The sequence below is a fragment of the Oncorhynchus gorbuscha genome, linkage group LG21, assembly GCF_021184085.1.
Source record: "Oncorhynchus gorbuscha isolate QuinsamMale2020 ecotype Even-year linkage group LG21, OgorEven_v1.0, whole genome shotgun sequence".
NCBI lineage: Eukaryota > Metazoa > Chordata > Actinopteri > Salmoniformes > Salmonidae > Oncorhynchus > Oncorhynchus gorbuscha.
Window position 1 is genome coordinate 46940688 of NC_060193.1, and position 20502 is coordinate 46961189.

General features: G+C 45.8%; 1 protein-coding gene across 1 annotated transcript in view; it reads left to right on the top strand.

The window, feature by feature from the left end:
* The window catches only part of LOC124008454 (zinc finger protein GLI2-like), a 90358-nt gene that overhangs the window by 30335 nt on the left and 39521 nt on the right, over window positions 1-20502 (top strand). Inside the window, 1 exon segment of the mRNA XM_046319746.1 lies at window positions 1837-1942. Within this exon segment, the coding sequence (XP_046175702.1) occupies window positions 1837-1942 (106 nt within the window).

The window sequence follows — 20502 nt, forward strand, 5'->3', positions numbered from 1 at the left end:
CATATCCCGTGACCTTACTAGTGCTGCCTAGTGGTTTGACTTCTCACTGTTTGTTTTGTCCGAGGTACTTCACTGCTGTTTGTGATGTAAAGCAGGTCCCCTCTCGACTGGCTTTTATACAGGGATGTTTAGAAAGAGCACCAAGTCTTCCCAGAATGGAAAGCTCCACTACAACTAAGCCCTTCAAACAGGCCAACAGTTGTGGCCACTACAGAAACCACTCTGTGGTGGTGGGTGGACAGAACAGCTCCTATTTCAGCCCAGATTACCAGAGGTCTCCTCTGTGAATGCTAGTATAAGAGGATTGGCCCGGCTCCTCTCCGCCCACATTGTCCTCTGACCTCTGTGTCCTTAGCTTATACAAACTCTGCCCTCTCTACACAAAGAACTTGTTCAGCTGCTCAGGAGTGACCTGCCTACCCAGCACTCTCTCCATTAAAGAGGTGTGGTCAGGAGAGAGATAGAAGCTAAAGTCCCCCCCACTAACCTCCTCACTGAATTCCATTTGATCACCCTCAGGCCAGAGTCATCCAGGGTTGCTTTAGAAATCTCTGCTGTGAAACACGGCAATGCTGTTACAGTTGACGCAGCATAGCGTTCACTTCAACAGGTTCTGGATGGAGAAACAATCTCAGCCAGGGAGTTTCTTGTAAAACATAAATTAGGACCAGCTGCTGTGGGATGCCGCATGCAGAGGGATGCCTCCTGTTAGTTTGGATCCAAGACTGACCGGTACCTTAGCAGGGGGGAGTTCCCGGTTGGAGACCGGCCTGCTCCTTGACTGTCTGCTTGGGGGCCCTCAAATTTGTCTTGAAATGCCTAACACCAATGTTTTATAAAAAATGACCTGACCCTCATAAAACCTCAATTTCTTTCCTTGCTTTTTTCCGTTTTCCTTGCGTGGCCAGCTGTGCTCTCTTGTGTTTCCGGACATAAATAATACAATCCCTGTGTCCCTGGGTCTGGTTTTGGTTAAGAGACTGTAAAGCTGTTTTTAAAGCCGTTTCATGCTAACCCTAATACTTTTCAAAGTCACGTTAGTGTATCTTAAAATTATCTGTGTGTCTTAAACAAAAATGAGGTCTCTTCCAACAGCCTTGCTGAGAAAGCGGCTTCAATTACTAAGCACTTACTAAGACATATTTTGTAAATGTACTAATATATCTTAAGTAAATTAAATTACAATTTATTTCATGTGTGTTTCATTGGGCTCTGACTCTGAGCTGTAATCCTGTATAACCCTGAATAATAATTTGTCTCACAGCGAAATAATACTGTGGCATTTCGGGAATTTGATTCTGTCATGTTCACAAGCATGATTTAGACTAGAGTGTGACTGAGTGAGTAGCTGGGTACACTATACTACCCCGTCAGTGCTGTCTACGGTGTCTACTGTCTACCGCCTGCTCAGACGTCAGAGGTGCTGTTACTGTTAGGATGGGTAGTTGTTGTTGCAGGGCGCTAGAAGAAGAAGCCTCTTCCCAATGCTGTCAGGCCCAGTTTGCGTCGGGACTCCAGTTCTCCTTGATGCAGTCCATCATCCCTCTTAGTTCAAAGACTGACTAGCTGCAGGTCTTTGTCAAAAGCCCAGTTGGAGATCTTTTATGTTCAAGATGTAGGATTTCTTAGGATGACTTTGATTATTTATTTATTCCACTCCTCTTGTGTGATAGTGCCAATATTTTAGGCGAAACTGCTCAGCTTGCAATGAAATTCATGTTGCTTTATTGTAGCCCCGTTTTGCCTTTGAAACTAAGCTTTTGAAAAGCCCAGCTCTTATTTATGAGTCTGAACAATTTTTCTCTCCGTCTCGCCCTCTTCTTCTCTGTTCTGCAGCCCCGCACCACGTCTTCCCGACGTTCCACACGCCCATCCCGATTGACATGCGTCACCATGAGGGAAGATACCTCTATGAACCACACACCCTACATGCCATGCATGGGTAAGTCAGGCTGGTTTCTACTGTATACACAACCTGTTTACACTAATAGATAGAAATGAGCTATTAGATGGCCTTGTTTTAGCCAACACTACATAGTATTTATTATTATTATTATTAGTATTTAAAGGGCAACCTTCCCTTTAAAGGATGAGAGCAAAAGTGTTGGCCAGATTTAATATCACAGGTGAAATATTATTATCTTTACAAATTACTATCCAATGTCATTTCATACAGAATGTTAACATTGTTCCTTACATCTCTCGTTTCCTATAACAGTTGATGATTATGGGGGACAGCGTTGCTTTTTTGCCAGGTATCAACCTACAAGCCTGTGGCCAGCCAATACACATCCTCTTTCCATTAGTTAGCTGTACAGGGCTGGATCCATCACAAATGACTTGACACACACACACACACACACACACACACACACACACACACACACACACACACACACACACACACACACACACACACACACACACACACACACACACACACACACACACACACACACACACAACCTTTCCCCCTCTACCTACAACAGTCCTCTACGTTCCGTACTGTGTTATAGTGGACCTAATCTGTTTGGTCACAAGAAAACAACATCATTACTCTCCCACATAGTACAAGCTTTTTTTATGTAACGGTTTTGACTTGAGGTTATTATTTATAGGGGTGCCAGGTAGGTTGTGCCTACCAGAGAAAACATTGGTTTCTCCTTTTGGTTTGGGAGGGAATGAGTCCCATCTGGTACGTCAAGTCTACACCAATTCAAAGGACTTATGTAAAAGTCAGGATGGAAATAAACATTTCATAAACCCTTAAAACATTGGAAAGAACTTCAAAAACAACTATATTATTTTGCGTGGGTTGTATTAGAAACACCAATGATTACACACACACATATATAATAATATCACAATGAGTTCTGGTTCCTCCAGAAATGTCCTGTACCTCGGGCCTAAGAGTCCAGCCCGGTAAATGGAGTTCAGGGAACTCCCGTGACCTTAGTCACGCAATGTTTGTCCGTTCATTCAAGTGTAGCGTAAACCCAGTATTAATCATACAATCAATATAACCATATTTTACCACAGAACTTTAAAGCGTATCAACTCTTACTAAGTCCTCAAACTACAACTAACTACATAAATCATCACAGTATACATCACATCAAAACAAATGAAATACCGTATGCAAAAAGGTGGTGGTCAGTCAGACAATCCAATAGATCTCCAGCGGAGAAAGACCACGAAGAACGGAGAGGTGTAGTCCACGGACGCAAAGAGTGGATCCGATCCTGGGTAAACTCTCTTAGGCTACAAAACACACGTTTAACAGCAACAAAACAAACGGAATAGAGAAGCTTCGGAACTGAGGGTTGAACACATTTACTCCCTCAGTGAGATTGGTCTGTGGGTGATAGGCCGTGGTCAACTTCTGTCTCAGGTTCCATCTTTGGCAGGTCTCCTCAAAGAGATCAGAGACAAATTGGGAACCTCGAGCAGACAGGATGTAATCAGGCACTCCCCAGCGAGTCAGGATCTCTTTCGTGAGGATGTTAGAGACGGTCCTTGCTGTGGCCTGACGCAGGGAAAAGAGTTCCACCCACTTTGAATAATAATCAACAAAAACAAGCATGTACACATTCTGAATGGAGCTTCTAGGAAATGGACCCATCAAATCCACTCCTAACATTTCCCAAGGTCGGGTAACCACCGTTTGCTGCAACTTGCCAGCAGGCTTTCTACCTTCTGGTTTGTACATTTGACAAACCTGACAGTTTCGGATGTGTGACTTCACATCCATGCTCAGATGTAGCCAGTACAGTAATGCTTGCAACCGCTTGTAGATTTTGAACCTGCCCAAATGACCAGCTAATGGGTCTTCATGGAAATGTTGAAGCAGTTGAAGGCGTAGAGTTTCAGGTATGTACATTTGGTAGAGTGTTCTGTGAGGTAGTTGTACAACTCAGTAGACTTTGTCTTCAATGATGGTAAGCTTTGTGGTAGGATTGACCATCTTTTCTCAATCTTCCAAGATAGTCTGGTACAAAGCCTGTACTTCTGGATCATCCTGTTGGGCTTTCCTTATGGCCTCATCAGAGATGGGAAAGTCAGTTTTGGGCGAGTCTCGACTGCTTGACAGGACAGTAGCACATGTAAGATGAGGGCCACCGTTATCACAAGCAGGAGCTCTGGACAAGGCATCTGGAACAGTGTTGTATTTTCCTTTCCTGTATTCTACTGCAAAGGTGAACTCTTGCAACCGTAGAGCCCATCTTATGAGTCTGGTGCTTGGTTTGTTGGTCTTGAACACCCACACAAGGGAGGAATGGTCAGTGACCACAGTGAAGTGTCTTCCCTCCAGGTAGTACCTCCACTTTTCCAAAGCCCAGACAACTGCAAGGCACTCTTGCTCGGTTGTGGAGTAGTTCCGTTCTGCTCTATTCAATGTCCGACTGGCGAACGCTAGCACTTCTTCAGTGCCAAGTCCAGTCTGTTGGACTAGGACAGCACCAAGTCCAACATAACTTGCATCAGTGTAAACAACAAAAGGGCAATCAAAGTTGGGATGACCTAAAATGAGAGTTGTGACGATGTGTTGTTTCAGGGTTTCAAAGGAGGTCTGGCACTCTGCCGTCCATTGGAATTTCAGTCCTTTTCGCTTCAACGCGTTGAGGGGTTCTGCCACCTGGGAGAAGTTCGACACAAACCGATGGTACCATCCAGCCATACCAAGGAACCGTTGAAGGGCCTTGAGTGTGGTTGGCACAGGGAAGTCTTGTACAGCATTTGTCTTTTCAGGATCCACATGAATGCCGTCGAAAGACACAATATGGCCAAGGAACTTCAGGGAGGTTTGGCAGAAGTTGCTCTTCTTCATATTCAAGGTCAGACCAGCTTCTCTTAGCTTGTCCAACACCGCTTAAAGATCTTGAAAGTGTCTTTCTCTGTTCTGAGAGTAGATAATTATAATCGTCCAGGTAGATGAAACAGATCTTCCCTTTGAGCTCACCTAAAGCAATCTCCATGAGTCTTTGGAAAGTGGCAGGTGCATTCTCTAATCCAAAAGGCATCACCTTAAAGGAAAACAAGCCCACTGCACAGACAAAAGCAGTCTTGTCCTTGCTTTCCTGGTCCATCTCAACCTGCCAATAACCACTATTGCGGTCAAGGGTAGTGAACACAACAGTGCCAGACAATGACTCCAGGATCTCATGGATGGTGGGAAGAGGATAGGCATCAGTCTGGGAAACATTGTTGGTCTTCCTATAGTCCACACAAAATCTAAGACCACCAGTCTTTTTTTGGGATGAGGACAACCGGAGCAGCCCAGGGAGAGGAGGAACGTTCTATTATATCTTGTGTTAACATATCATTAATGAGTCCCTTTTGGATGATTAGCTTCACTGGGGACAAACGATATGGCTTTTGCTTGATCGGCATTTCCTGTGTAAGGAATATTTTGTGCTTCAGGAGCCCGGTGCGTCCCAGCTTTGAAGTACATACATCAGCATTATTCTGCAGCTGTTCCAACAGCCTTAACTCCTCTGGCTGTTCCAGTTGAGCTCTTCTCACAGCCTGTAAAAGGAGATCGTCGGAAGGATTATCAAGGGTTAGTGGTACCGGAGCAACAGCTGAGAAGAGTGCCCCATTTGATCCCCAATCATGTAACTTTGTAGCTTCTGATTGGAAGAAATGCTTCTTGCTCGGATTGTATGGAAACCAGTAGCAATTGTGTGCGATATTAATCTGGACACCACTGAAGTACATGAAATCAATTCCCAACACGACAGGAAAAGCAAAGTTCTTGGTTTGTAGGATAACAGAAGGAATCATATAGGAGCGGTTACACAGGCGGAACTCTACCTCACTCCATCCAAGTGGTCGTCTAGCCTCACCATCTGCCAGGTAGAGTGGACCTTCTGTCCACGGCTTCAAGTTGTAGAGTGGACCTTCTGTCCACGGCTTCAAGTTGTGTTGTGGACCTTTAACCTCCTTCCACAGTTTCTCATTGAGCAGTGTGTAGGATGACCCGGTATCCAAGATGGCTCTTCCTGTCCATGGGTCTATGGACAGGGGTAACACCAGTTGGTGCGGTATTAACTGAAAGGAAGGGGATGTCGATGGGGGGGCGTAGGCAGTGACTCTTGGGGTTTCAGCTCTGGTTAAAGCACCCAGAGTAGGATGGTCATTCCTGCGAAGAGAGTTAGGTGTGTTGGCCTGTTGTGATTTGTGGTTTCTGGAAGGGTTTACTTGATACGGTCTTGGACATGTAGCTGAAGAATGTCCCTTTTGGCTACATCTCCAACAGAACATGAGAGGGGTCTTGACTGGAGACTCTGGCTGTTGTTGATGGTCTGTCTTGGGTAACTGTTTGGGTGTCTGTTTCTTTCTCTGGTCATATTGCTGTTGGCATTCTCTGTCCTTCTCAAACTGCTGTCCCAAGCGAACCAGTCCATCGACAGTGGTGAATCGTTCTCGGAGTTGACTGGCTAGTAGTGGGTTGATGTTCTTCAAGATCAATTTAACCTGTTGCGACGAGCCATCCCGGATCCGGGATCGTGAATACAGCCTCAAGCTCATTACCATAACGCAACGTTAACTATTCATGAAAATCGCAAATTAAATTAAATCAATATGCTAGCTCTCAAGTTTAGATTTTCGTTAACAACATTGTCATCTCAAATTTTCAAAAATATGCTTCTCAACCATAGCAAAATAAGCATTTGTGTAACAGTATTGATAGCCTAGCATAGGATTATGCCTGACATTCAGCATGCAATGCATTTCACAAAAACCAGAAAAGCATTCAAATAAAATAATTTACCTTTGAAGAACTTCAAATGTTTTCAATAAGGACTCTCAGATAGCAAATGTTCAGTTTTTACAAAAATATTATTTGTGTTGACATATCGCTCCGTTTTCTTCATCACGTTTGGGAAAAAAAACGAAAATTAAGTCATTAAAACGCAAACTTTTTTCCAAATTAACTCCATAATATTGACAGAAACATGGCAAACCGATGTTTAGAATCAATCCTCAAGGTGTTTTTCACATATCTATCGACGATAAATCCATCGTGGCAGTTGACTTTCTCTTCTGAAGAAATGGAACGCGCATGGACCTAAAGATTACGCTATAATTTCGACACAGGACACCGGGCGGACACCTGGTAAATGTAGTCTCTTATGGTCAATCTACCAATGATATGCCTACAAATACGTCACAATATTGCAGACACCCTGGAGAAATGACAAAGGGCAGGCTCATTCCTGGCGCATTCACAGCCATATAAGGAGACATTGGAACACAGTGCCTTCAGAATCTGGGGCATTTCCTGTATGAAACTTCATCTTGGTTTCACCTGTAGCATTAGTTCTGGGGCACTTAGATAATATCTTTGCAGTTTTGGAAACGTCAGAGTTTTTTCTTTCCAAAGCTGTCAATTACATGCATAGTCGAGCATCTTTTCATGACAAAATATATTTTTAAAAACGGGAACGTTTTTTTATCCAAAAATTAAAAGAGCGCCCCCTATCACAAATAAGTTATTGACCTCTTCCTCCTCAATGCCAGGTTTCCACCTTCTGCACAGGGAGTGGTAACCGTATGCAAAATCACGGATACTCTCTTTCTCTCTTTGTACTCGATTTCTGACTCTTGTCTACCAATTCACCTGTGTAGTCCTCAGACAGAAATGCAGAGGAAAACTTGGCCTCAAAGTCAGCCCAGGAGGTAGTGGTGAGACGTGCCACATCCCACCAGTCTCGAGCTGTCCCATGCAACACATTCCTCAATGTGGCAAGGAGTTCTTCGTCAGCCAGGGGATTGAGGGCAAGAAAGTCATGACATCTTTCTAGATACATTAGCGGATCAGGACTGTCATCTTTTTTCCCAAAGGTGGGAAATTGCAATTTAATGGGCATCGCCCCCACATGACGTCGACTCAAATCACCATGAACAAACGAGCTAGGAGGGGATTGAGGAAGTAGAGGGGGAGGGCATTATCGGACAATGAAAATGAACACCAGGATGCATGGTGGATTGCATCCTGCAAGGGGTGGCTGCAGCATGGCCTGGTCTTGGCTGTTCAGAGGTGCCAGCTTGGCCCTCGGTGGTCTGAACTGAAGTGGACACCAGAGAAACTCTGTAAGGAGTTGTGCCTAATGGAGGCCATGTCCACAGACACGTCATCCAACATTTTAACACAATTAGAGAGTTCTGTCTGCAAGTGGCCTACAGTGTTAAACATGGGAGAAAAAACACAATTAACATCCTTGAGGACCTCAGTGTGGTGATGTTGCAGGTGCCATTGGAGAGTGGCAGTGAGTTGGTTTCTTTGGTAGTCAAACTGCCTGTCCATGGCACCAGTAATTTCCCGTCTTCCACTCTCACTGAGCTCTGTCAGCGTGTGGGTTAGAGTGCTCAGTGAGTTTCTGAATTCCATGGCACTCTGTTGTTGCTCTTCCCTCAGACATTTGAAATTATGGTGGATAAGAGTTTGGAGATGTTGTTGAGTCCGACGAATATCAAGGATGTCACCTTGAAGTTGTAAGACTACAACCTCTGGAGATAAACCAGACAATGGAGGAAGGTTGGGTGTCAGAGGGAGGGCTAGCTCAGTACTTTCACACAGATCCATGTCAATAAGTGAGTAACTGGTTAGACCTCCTGTGGCCTGTGGTCCAGACCGAGCATTCAGATTCCTAGGGCTCTGGCCCAAATCAACTCCATTATCTCCATTCACATTATGATTTGTATTGTCAGCTTGATGGTCAGAATGGCCCTGTGTATTCCCATTGACAGGTATGACATGGATGAGCACATTATCTTGGGGTGAATCCATTATTTTAATTCCACACAAAAGATTTGCTTTGGTTAGTTGTCAATGTTGAGCTGTCCCATCTGGGGTGCCATTGGGAGGGAATGAGTCCCATCTGGTCCGTCAAGTCTACACCAATACAAAGAACTTATGTAAAAGTCAGGATGGAAATACATTTTTCATAAACCCTTAAAACATTGGAAAGAACTTCAAAAACAACTATATTATTTTGCGTGGGTTGTATTAGCAACACCAATGATGCCACACACACACACACACACACACACACACACATATATATAATAATATCACAGTGAGTTCTGGTTCCTCCAGAAATGTCCTGTACCTCGGGCTTAAGAGTCCAGCCCGATAAAGGAGTTCAGGGAACTCCCGTGACCTTAGTCACGCAATGTTTGTCCGTTCATTCAAGTGTAGCGTAAACCCAGTATTAATCATACAATCAATATAACAATATTTTACCACAGAACTTTAAAGCGTATCAACTCTTACTAAGTCCTCAAACTACAACTAACTACATAAATCATCACAGTATACATCACATCAAAACAAATGAAATACCGTATACATAGATCTCCAGCGGAGAAAGGCCACGAAGAACGGAGAGGTGTAGTCCACAGACGCAAAGAGTGGATCCCATCCTGGGTAAACGGAATCGAGAAGCTTCATGTCTCCATCACAACCCCACTTTTGCGCAGCGGATGCTGGCTATTTAATTGGGAATTAAAGGGAAAGCGTCCTATTGGAAGGAGAAGCACTGAGACGGTTCAGAAAAATTCAGGGCCGTCACAAAGTACAGAGGTCACCAATACAGTATCGTAATTGGTTATGTGATGCTTACATGTACATTCATTCAACTTTCAGGTTATTGTGCTGTCTGTTGGATATTTAGCTTGCTTAGTAGTGGCCATGATTGGTTTGGTAGCAACATCTCAGTTCTTTAACAAGTGAAATTGAACCAGAACGTTTTTTTGACTTTGCTATAGAAACGACGTTATCTTTATCTTAACAATGATAGTAGTAAAACACAAAAAAGTCAATAGAATTCTGGAAATAGTGTTCGGCTTAATTTCCATTTCAATTCAGTAGATTTGATGGTGATACATACTGTTTGCCTGGCTTCAGCAGGGCTATTTATCACAGCACCAGGGAAGTAGAGGGGGAAGAAAATCTGTCTCTACACACGGCCACCTTGATTAATGTGATTTGATCTTGACAGTGGACCCCTAATTCATCAAGACCTTGATCTAGCTGTCTTTCCCCGTGCCTGTGCCAAATTCACTCTAATTACAGGAACATTGCACAGCAAATTAAGTGTGGTGTCATTTGTCGAGGAGACGCGGCAGTCAGGCCCACTTTATTATACGCTGGTGGTTGCGTGTCAGAGGTCCCCTGCTTGATTGTCGAACATGACATCTCCATACAGTCCCCTTTATCATTGTTTGCATATAACATAATGAGAGGGCTGGTTATTTTGTCACAGCTGTCATAAAGTGGGGAGGAAGCGGCGGCAGTGGGAGGAAGTGGGAAGAGTCTCTTCTTCTGGGGTTTTTCTACTGTATGGGGGAGAGATTTTTAATCACTGTCAAATGAGAGGACAGGAGCAGTCCTGGGCTCAAAGCAGTGGTTCAGCTAGAGACCGAGAACAGTAGGGATGGGGATACTAACCTCCTTTGCTGTGCTCCTTTCCGGGTAGCTATGCAGGAGCATAGCTATGATACAAACCACCCGCATGGAGTGTGTGCGTTGACACAAGCTGTCCCGGCATTCATGACACTATGACAAATCATGGCTGTTCTAGAAACCTCTCAAAACTTTTTAGGAGTAGTTTTTCACCTGTTGTAAGATATAAGCACAGCTACAGCAAAGTTAGGTACTTTCCAACGAATGACAATCCAGAGAGAATATGATATCATTTTAACACGCATTATTCGCAGAGAGAATCTTTTTTTTTTTTTTTTTACCTTTATCAATATGATCATTAAAACAAAGTGCACAAGTTGTGGTTCAGTTTCTTTAGATGTTGTTGCTCCCATCCTGAGTATCCCAGACTAGGGGGGGGGAATAACAGTGTCTCAGTCTGCCCATTATTATCTATGAGGCGGATTACGTCTACTAAACTGCCCAGGGCTATAAGATCAGATCAAGTCATTGACAGAGGCTGCCAGTGAGTGCAACACTCCCATTAATATCCTAACACTGTAGCTTCTGGCTCTGTTGCTCTGTGACTTCAGTTCTAACGACTCTATAATCGCTGTCTCATTCCCATTTCCCATCTGTTTGTTTATGGCTATCAGGAACAACTCTGCAGAGATGACTTGTTTGGTTGATTGGTAAAGTGTTGTCAGCCCAGAAGGTACAATTTTAAAAAGGGCAAATCATGTAGTTTCTTCCCACAGTGGATCGCTATGAGTCAGGCAAGCAAGACTATTTCTAATGTTATTACGGCAGTGCTGTTTCTACAGTTTTACCTGTCAGCTCTAGTTTTAAACACAACAATTAGTAGATGTTTTATCAATCAGCAAATAATGCTACAGGTTGACCAGCTTTCCTAGTAGGTAGAAGTCAGTGGAGGCTCCTCAGAGGAAGAAAGGGAGGACCTGTCATGTTTGTCATTTATTATCATGTCTTGTCCCTGTGCTCCCCATTCTGTTCGTTTCCCTCTGCTGGTCTTATTGGGTTCTTTCCCTCTTTCTATCCCTCTCTCTCCCCCTCCCCCTCTCACTCTCTCGCTCTCTCTTCTCTCTATCGTTCCGTTCCTGCTCCCAGCTGTTCCTATTCCCCTAATCATCATTTAGTCTTCCCACACCTGTTCCCGATCCTTTCCCCTGATTAGAGTCCCTATTTATTCCTTTGTGTTCCGTTCCTGTCCCGTCGGTTCCTTGTTTTGTATTCACCATGCTGTGATTGCGTTTCGCCCTGTCCTGTCGTGTTTTTGCTGTGATTGTGTATCGCCCTGTCCTGTCGTGTTTTTGCTGTGATTGTGTATCGCCCTGTCCTGTCGTGTTTTTTGCCTTCATCAGATGCTGCGTGTGAGCAGGTGTCTCTGTCAACTACGGCCTGCGCCTACCCGAAGCGACCTGCAGTCTGTGGCCGCTTCTCCAGTTATTCCCCTCTACAGACTAGAGGATTTCTGTTATTCCCTGTTTGGACTTAAATAAACTCTGTTTCTGTTAAGTCGCTTTTGGGTCCTCTTTCACCTGCATGACAGAAGGAACCGACCAAGGAATGGACCCAGCGACTTCAGACGCTCGTTACACTGCCGTCAAGATCCAAGGAGCCATGCTCGGCAGACACGAGCAGGAATTGTCTGCTGCTCGCCATGCCGTGGAGAACCTGGCCGCTCAGGTTTCCGACCTCTCTGGACAGTTCCAGAGTCTACGTCTCGTGCCACCTGTTACTTCCTGGCCTGCCGAGCCTCCAGAACCTAGGGTTAATAACCCACCTTGCTACTCCGGGCAGCCCACTGAGTGCCGCTCCTTTCTCACGCAGTGTGAGATTGTGTTCTCTCTCCAACCCAACACATACTCTAGAGAGAGAGCTCGGGTTGCTTACGTCATTTCTCTCCTTACTGGCCGGGCTCGAGAATGGGGCACAGCTATCTGGGAGGCAAGGGCTGATTGCTCTAACAAGTTCCAGAACTTTAAAGAGGAGATGATTCGGGTTTTTGACCGTTCAGTTTTTGGTAGGGAGGCTTCTAGGGCCCTGGCTTCCTTATGCCAAGGTGAACGGTCCATAACGGATTATTCTATTGAGTTTCGCACTCTTGCTGCCTCTAGTGAGTGGAACGAGCCGGCGCTGCTCGCTCGTTTTCTGGAGGGACTCCACGCAGTGGTTAAGGATGAGATTCTCTCCCGGGAGGTTCCTTCAGATGTGGACTCTTTGATTGCTCTCGCCATCCGCATAGAACGACGGGTAGATATTCGTCACCGGGCTCGTGGAAGAGAGCTCGCATCAACGGTGTTTCCCTGCTCCGCATCGCAACCATCTCCCTCCTCTGGCTTTGAGACTGAGCCCATGCAGCTGGGAGGGATTCGCATCTCGACTAAGGAGAGGGAACGGAGGATCACCAACCGCCTGTGCCTCTATTGCGGAGTTGATGGACATTTTGTTAATTCATGTCCAGTAAGAGGCCAGAGCCCATCAGTAAGCGGAGGGCTACTGGTGAGCGCTACTACTCTGGTCTCTTCATCTAGATCTTGTACTACTATGTCGGTCCATCTACGCTGGACCGGTTCGGGTGCTACATGCAGTGCCTTGATTGACTCTGGGGCTGAGGGTTGTTTCATGGACGAAGCATGGGTTCGGAAACATAACATTCCTTTCAGACCGTTAGACAAGCCTACGCCCATGTTTGCCTTAGATGGTAGTCATCTTCCCAGTATCAAATTTGAGACACTACCTTTAACTCTCACAGTATCTGGTAACCACAGTGAGACTATTTCTTTTTTGATTTTCCGTTCACCGTTTACACCTGTTGTTTTGGGTCATCCCTGGCTAGTATGTCATAATCCTTCTATTAATTGGTCTAGTAATTCTATCCTATCCTGGAACGTTTCTTGTCATGTGAAGTGTTTAATGTCTGCCATCCCTCCCGTTTCTTCTGTCCCTACTTCTCAGGAGGAACCTGGCGATTTGACAGGAGTGCCGGAGGAATATCATGATCTGCGCACGGTCTTCAGTCGGTCCCGAGCCAACTCCCTTCCTCCTCACCGGTCGTATGATTGTAGTATTGATCTCCTTCCGGGGACCACTCCTCCTCGAGGTAGACTATACTCTCTGTCGGCTCCCGAACGTAAGGCTCTCGAGGATTATTTGTCTGTGTCTCTTGACGCCGGTACCATAGTGCCTTCTTCTTCTCCGGCCGGGGCGGGGTTCTTTTTGTTAAGAAGAAGGACGGTACTCTGCGCCCCTGCGTGGATTATCGAGGGCTGAATGACATAACGGTTAAGAATCGTTATCCGCTTCCCCTTATGTCATCAGTCTTCGAGATTCTGCAGGGAGCCAGGTGCTTTACTAAGTTGGACCTTCGTAACGCTTACCATCTCGTGCGCATCAGAGAGGGGGACGAGTGGAAAACGGCGTTTAACACTCCGTTAGGGCATTTTGAGTACCGGGTTCTGCCGTTCGGTCTCGCCAATGCGCCAGCTGTTTTTCAGGCATTAGTTAATGATGTTCTGAGAGACATGCTGAACATCTTTGTTTTTGTCTATCTTGACGATATCCTGATTTTTTCTCCGTCACTCGAGATTCATGTTCAGCACGTTCGACGTGTTCTACAGCGCCTTTTAGAGAATTGTCTCTACGTAAAGGCTGAGAAGTGCTCTTTTCATGTCTCCTCCGTTACTTTTCTCGGTTCCGTTATTTCCGCTGAAGGCATTCAGATGGATTCCGCTAAGGTCCAAGCTGTCAGTGATTGGCCCGTTCCAAGGTCACGTGTCGAGTTGCAGCGCTTTTTAGGTTTCGCTAATTTCTATCGGCGTTTCATTCGTAATTTCGGTCAAGTTGCTGTCCCTCTCACAGCTCTTACTTCTGTCAAGACGTGTTTTAAGTGGTCCGGTTCCGCCCAGGGAGCTTTTGATCTTCTAAAAGAACGTTTTACGTCCGCTCCTATCCTCGTTACTCCTGACGTCACTAGACAATTCATTGTCGAGGTTGACGCTTCAGAGGTAGGCGTGGGAGCCATTCTATCCCAGCGCTTCCAGTCTGACGATAAGGTTCATCCTTGCGCTTATTTTTCTCATCGCCTGTCGCCATCTGAGCGCAACTATGATGTGGGTAACCGTGAACTGCTCGCCATCCGCTTAGCCCTAGGCGAATGGCGACAGTGGTTGGAGGGGGCGACCGTTCCTTTTGTCGTTTGGACAGACCATAAGAACCTTGAGTACATCCGTTCTGCCAAACGACTTAATGCCCGTCAAGCTCGTTGGGCGTTGTTTTTCGCTCGTTTCGAGTTTGTGATTTCTTACCGTCCGGGTAGCAAGAACACCAAGCCTGATGCCTTATCCCGTCTGTTTAGTTCTTCTGTGGCTTCTACTGATCCCGAGGGGATTCTTCCTTATGGGCGTGTTGTCGGGTTAACAGTCTGGGGAATTGAAGGACAGGTTAAGCAAGCACTCACGCACACTGCGTCGCCGCGCGCTTGTCCTAGTAACCTCCTTTTCGTTCCTGTTTCCACTCGTCTGGCTGTTCTTCAGTGGGCTCACTCTGCCAAGTTAGCTGGTCATCCCGGTGTTCGAGGCACTCTTGCGTCTATTCGCCAGCGCTTTTGGTGGCCGACTCAGGAGCGTGACACGCGCCGTTTCGTGGCTGCTTGTTCGGACTGCGCGCAGACTAAGTCGGGTAACTCTCCTCCTGCCGGTCGTCTCAGACCGCTCCCCATTCCTTCTCGACCATGGTCTCACATCGCCTTAGACTTCATTACCGGTCTGCCTTTGTCTGCGGGGAAGACTGTGAGAGCCGCCAATAAACGCAGGATTAAGAGTCCAAGGTATTGTTGCGGCCAGAGAGTGTGGCTTTCCACTCGCAACCTTCCTCTTACGACAGCTTCTCGTAAGTTGACTCCGCGGTTCATTGGTCCGTTCCGTGTCTCCCAGGTCGTCAATCCTGTCGCTGTGCGACTGCTTCTTCCGCGACATCTTCGTCGCGTCCATCCTGTCTTCCATGTCTCCTGTGTTAAGCCCTTTCTTCGCACCCCCGTTCGTCTTCCCTCCCCCTCCCGTCCTTGTCGAGCGCACCTATTTACAAGGTACATAAGATCATGGACATGCGTCCTCGGGGACGGGGTCACCAATACTTAGTGGATTGGGAGGGTTACGGTCCTGAGGAGAGGAGTTGGGTTCCGTCTCGGGACGTGCTGGACCGTTCACTCATCGATGATTTCCTCCGTTGCCGCCAGGATTCCTCCTCGAGTGCGCCAGGAGGCGCTCGGTGAGTGGGGGGTACTGTCATGTTTGTCATTTATTATCATGTCTTGTCCCTGTGCTCCCCATTCTGTTCGTTTCCCTCTGCTGGTCTTATTGGGTTCTTTCCCTCTTTCTATCCCTCTCTCTCCCCTCCCCTCTCACTCTCTCGCTCTCTCTTCTCTCTATCGTTCCGTTCCTGCTCCCAGCTGTTCCTATTCCCCTAATCATCATTTAGTCTTCCCACACCTGTTCCCGATCCTTTCCCCTGATTAGAGTCCCTATTTATTCCTTTGTGTTCCGTTCCTGTCCCGTCGGTTCCTTGTTTTGTATTCACCATGCTGTGATTGCGTTTCGCCCTGTCCTGTCGTGTTTTTGCTGTGATTGTGTATCGCCCTGTCCTGTCGTGTTTTTTGCCTTCATCAGATGCTGCGTGTGAGCAGGTGTCTCTGTCAACTACGGCCTGCGCCTACCCGAAGCGACCTGCAGTCTGTGGCCGCTTCTCCAGTTATTCCCCTCTACAGACTAGAGGATTTCTGTTATTCCCTGTTTGGACTTAAATAAACTCTGTTTCTGTTAAGTCGCTTTTGGGTCCTCTTTCACCTGCATGACAGGACCATCCTCCTCAGTGAATTTAATACAAATAACATTTTTAAAACATTTAAAAAGTTACTTTTTAGATACAACTATGCAAAATATATTCCCATGTCAACAAATAGTTGATTAAAACACTCTGTTTTGCAATGAAGGTCTACAGTAACCTCAACAGCAATCTGTAGGATAGCACCATGGTGTAGCCGAAGGAGAGCTTGCTTCCTGCCTTCTCTGGGTACATTGACTTCAATACACTCCCTTCCATAGACACTAATTATGACAACTTCCAGAGGAAGCCTTTCAGAGCTCTTGCAGAATGAACTGACATGTTGTCCACCCAATCAAAGGATCACAGAATGAATCTAATACTGAAAGCATAGCATCCAAGGAATACACCATGGATGCTATGAAAGTGAACTGTGTTTACGCATTATCAGGGGTGTACTCATTACACCGATTCTGTTGGAAAAAGTTTTTTAAACGGAAGCAAAAAAAAAAAACTGAATTTGTCCAATAGAAACTCTCGTTTGCATCTGTTGGACTAACGATTACACCGTAGATAAGCTCTCTTGACCTGTGCGCACTGATGTTGTAAAAATAATATATACAAATTGTCCTCCCTCATCATAAACGGCACTGACCGCCACTGGGAGCAATACCATGCTGACCCGAGTCAACAAATGATGGTTGTGTCCACAGAAATAGTGAAATGTTAACGTTCCATTGTTTCAAACCCCACAATCCAACTGTTTGTTGTAAGTCATTCCCCCCCTCTTGGAACTGCTGAAAGTATTGCATGCTAAGTTTAAGCCCAAATCATCCATATCATGTTGCAGTCCAGGCCCATATAAATCTACTGCAGTAGTTCATTCCAGCCCTGCAGTGGACGATGTGATTTATCTAAATCACATCTCCAGCACTGAGGTAGCTACAGAGGAGACACCGTCACATTGTAATTCATCTCTAGTGTCGCTCACCGCAGAGGCCCAGCGCAGGGTGATGACACACACAGACAGGCACACACAAACACACACACACTAGCCCATACATGCACCACACACACCCGCACCACACACACACACACACACACACACACACACACACACACACACACACACACACACACACACACACACACACACACACACACACACACACACACACACACACACACACACACACACACACACACACACACACACACACACACACACACACACACACACACACACACATTATTATCCACACCTCATTATACAACTGATATCTCATATTGAGCACACTTTTAAATCCAGACAGCCTATATAAAACCACCGTCAACTGAACAGCCGGGGGATAACATTCACTGTTCAATTACCCAAAGTGTTTCAGACAGAACACTAAGTGGACTAATTAGAACAAGTATACAACTGTATAGGCTAGGCTAGCAACTCATTGGTCTAGTCCTAACAGCCAGGGTAGGACTGGAGGAGCCTCCTGCTCTGCAGGGCGACTGAGAACCCCACAACCTCCCTGATCTCACACCAACCGGGCGCCAGGCCCAGATACGCTCCACAGCCTGGCATTGTATGTTTGAAGCTCCCGTCGCATCTGAAGCCCAGGCCTCTGCAGAGTAATGATGAAACCATTCCACGGGAGGGCCTTTAACATTTGAATATTGTATTACTTATTTAGGGTGCTGCTCTCTCTACATTGTATCATTTTAAGTAAAGGCCTTACTCTTCTTTGTGGACGAGGTTTTTGTTTAAGTTAAGCATTTCTCGTTTTTTGCATGACTGCTGGCTAAAGAAATCAATATTTATGTGATTCATATTTAAAAGTCAGTTAAATCTATTCAGGTCTATGATCTTGTGAAGGGAGTGATGCCTGATGTAGGTGCTTGCTATTGTTATGATTTTCGAACATCTCAGGTCCTATGCAAATAGCTTACTGTAACCCCGGCAACCCTGGGGTATTCTATGACAAGTTCTTGTCAGTTCATGCAGATGAAGGTGTTAATAGTTCATGGTGGTGCGAGGGTTAATGACGTTGAGGCATTTTAACTATCAATCAGATTGTTATCTCCTTCAAATCCAACAATAGGTCTTGCTTCACTCGTGACGCAATCACACTGTATTGCTGCAATAGAATACGACCGTTGGCTTCTCTCTCGAGTCACAATGTTACATAGACTACATGACCAAAAGTATGTGGACACCTGCTCGTCGAACATCTCATTCCAAAATCATGGGCATTAATATGGAGTTGGTCCCACACTTGCTGCTATAACAGCCTCCACTCTTCTGGGAAGGATTTCCACTCGATGTTGGAACATTGCTGCGGGGACTTGCTTCCTTTCAGCCACGAGCATTAGTGCACTGATTTTGGGTGATTAGGTCTGGCAGGCAGTCGGCCTTCCAATTCATCCCAAAGGTGTTCGATGGAGTTGAGGTCAAGATTCTGTGCAGGCCAGTCAAGTTCTTCCACACCGATCTCGACAAACCTTTTCTGTATGGACCTTGCTTTGTGCAAGGGAAATGTTATGCTGAAACAGGAAAGGTCCTTCCCCAAACTGTTTCCACAAAGTTGGAAGAACAGAATCACCTGGAATGTCATTGTATGCTGTAGCGTTTAGATTTCCGTTCGCTTGAACTAAGGGGCTTAGCCCGAACCATGAAAAACGCCCAACCATTATTTATCCTCCACCAAACTTTACAGCGGGCACTATGCATTGGTGCAGGTTCTCCTGGCATCCACCAAACCCAGATCCGTCTGTCGGACTGCCAGATGGTGAAGTGTGATTCATCACTCCAGAGAAGGCGTCTCCACTGCTCCAAAGTCCAATGGCAGCAATCTTTACATCATTAAAGCCAATGCTTGGCATTGCGCCTGGTGAGCTTAGGCTTGTGTGTGGCTGCTCGGCCATGAAAATCCATTTCATGAAGCTCCCAACGAACAGTTCTTGTGTTGACGTTGCTTCCAGAGGCAATTTGGGACTCGGTAGTGTGTGTTACAACTGAGGACAGACGATTTTTACGCCCTATTCACTTCAGCACTCGGCAGTCTCGTTCTGTGAGCTTGTGTGGCCTACCACTTCGCGGCTGAGCCGTTGTTGCCCCACTTCACAATAACAGCACTTACATTTGACCGGGGCAGATCTAGTAGGGCAGAAATTTGACCTCTTGACTTGTTGGAAAGGTGGCATCCTCTGACGGTGCCACGTTGAAAGTCATTGAGCTCTTCAGTAAGGCCATTCTATTACCAATGTTTGTCTATGGAGATTGCATGGCTCTGTGCTTGATTGTATACACCTGTCAGCAACGGTATGGCTGTAATAGCCGAATCTGTGAGGACAGATGCTGGGAGACGAGAAACAAGTACAGGGAGTGAATATTTAATAAATAACGTACATGAAACAAAACAACATGAATGCAGACACGGGGAAGAAACTGAGGAAGTGACAGATCTAGGGGAGGCAATCAAAGATGTGATGGAGTCCAGGTGAGTCCAAAGAAGTGCTGATGCGCGTAACGATGGTGACAGGTGTGCGTAATTGTCACGTTCTGACCATAGAGAGCTGTTTATTCTCTATGTTGGTTGGGTCGGGGTGTGATTTAGGGTGGGTTATCAAGGGGAATTGTGTATCCATGTTGGCCTGATATGGTTCCCAATCAGAGGCAGCTGTTTATCGTTGTCTCTGATTGGGGATCATATTTAGGTAGCCATTTTTCCATTGTGCTTTGTGGGATCTTGTCTATGTATAGTTGCCTGTTGAGCATATTATTAGCGGCATGTTTCGGTTGTTCGTGTTGTTTTGTTCTGTAAGTTTTCTATACAATAATAAAGGATGGAAACATACCACGCTGCATCTTGGTCCACTCCTTATAACGATCGTGACAGTACTGATGGGCAGCCTGGCACCTTTGAGCACCAGAGCAGGAGAGCGGGAGCAGGCGTGACAGAATCCATTAATTTGAAGGGGTGTCCACATACTTTGGTGATTCCTTTTGGCTCTCTGGACCTAGTAGACTCCTTCCCATGGTACAGGTAGACTCAGGGAGATGAAAAGGTCTGTGGCTAGAGCGACTGACTGAGCTATAGGCAGATAATATCATTTACATTTTTACATTTAAGTCATTTAGCAGACGCTCTTATCCAGAGCGACTTACAAATTGGTGCATTCACCTTATGACATCCAGTGGAACAACCACTTTACAATAGTGCATCTAAATATTTTAA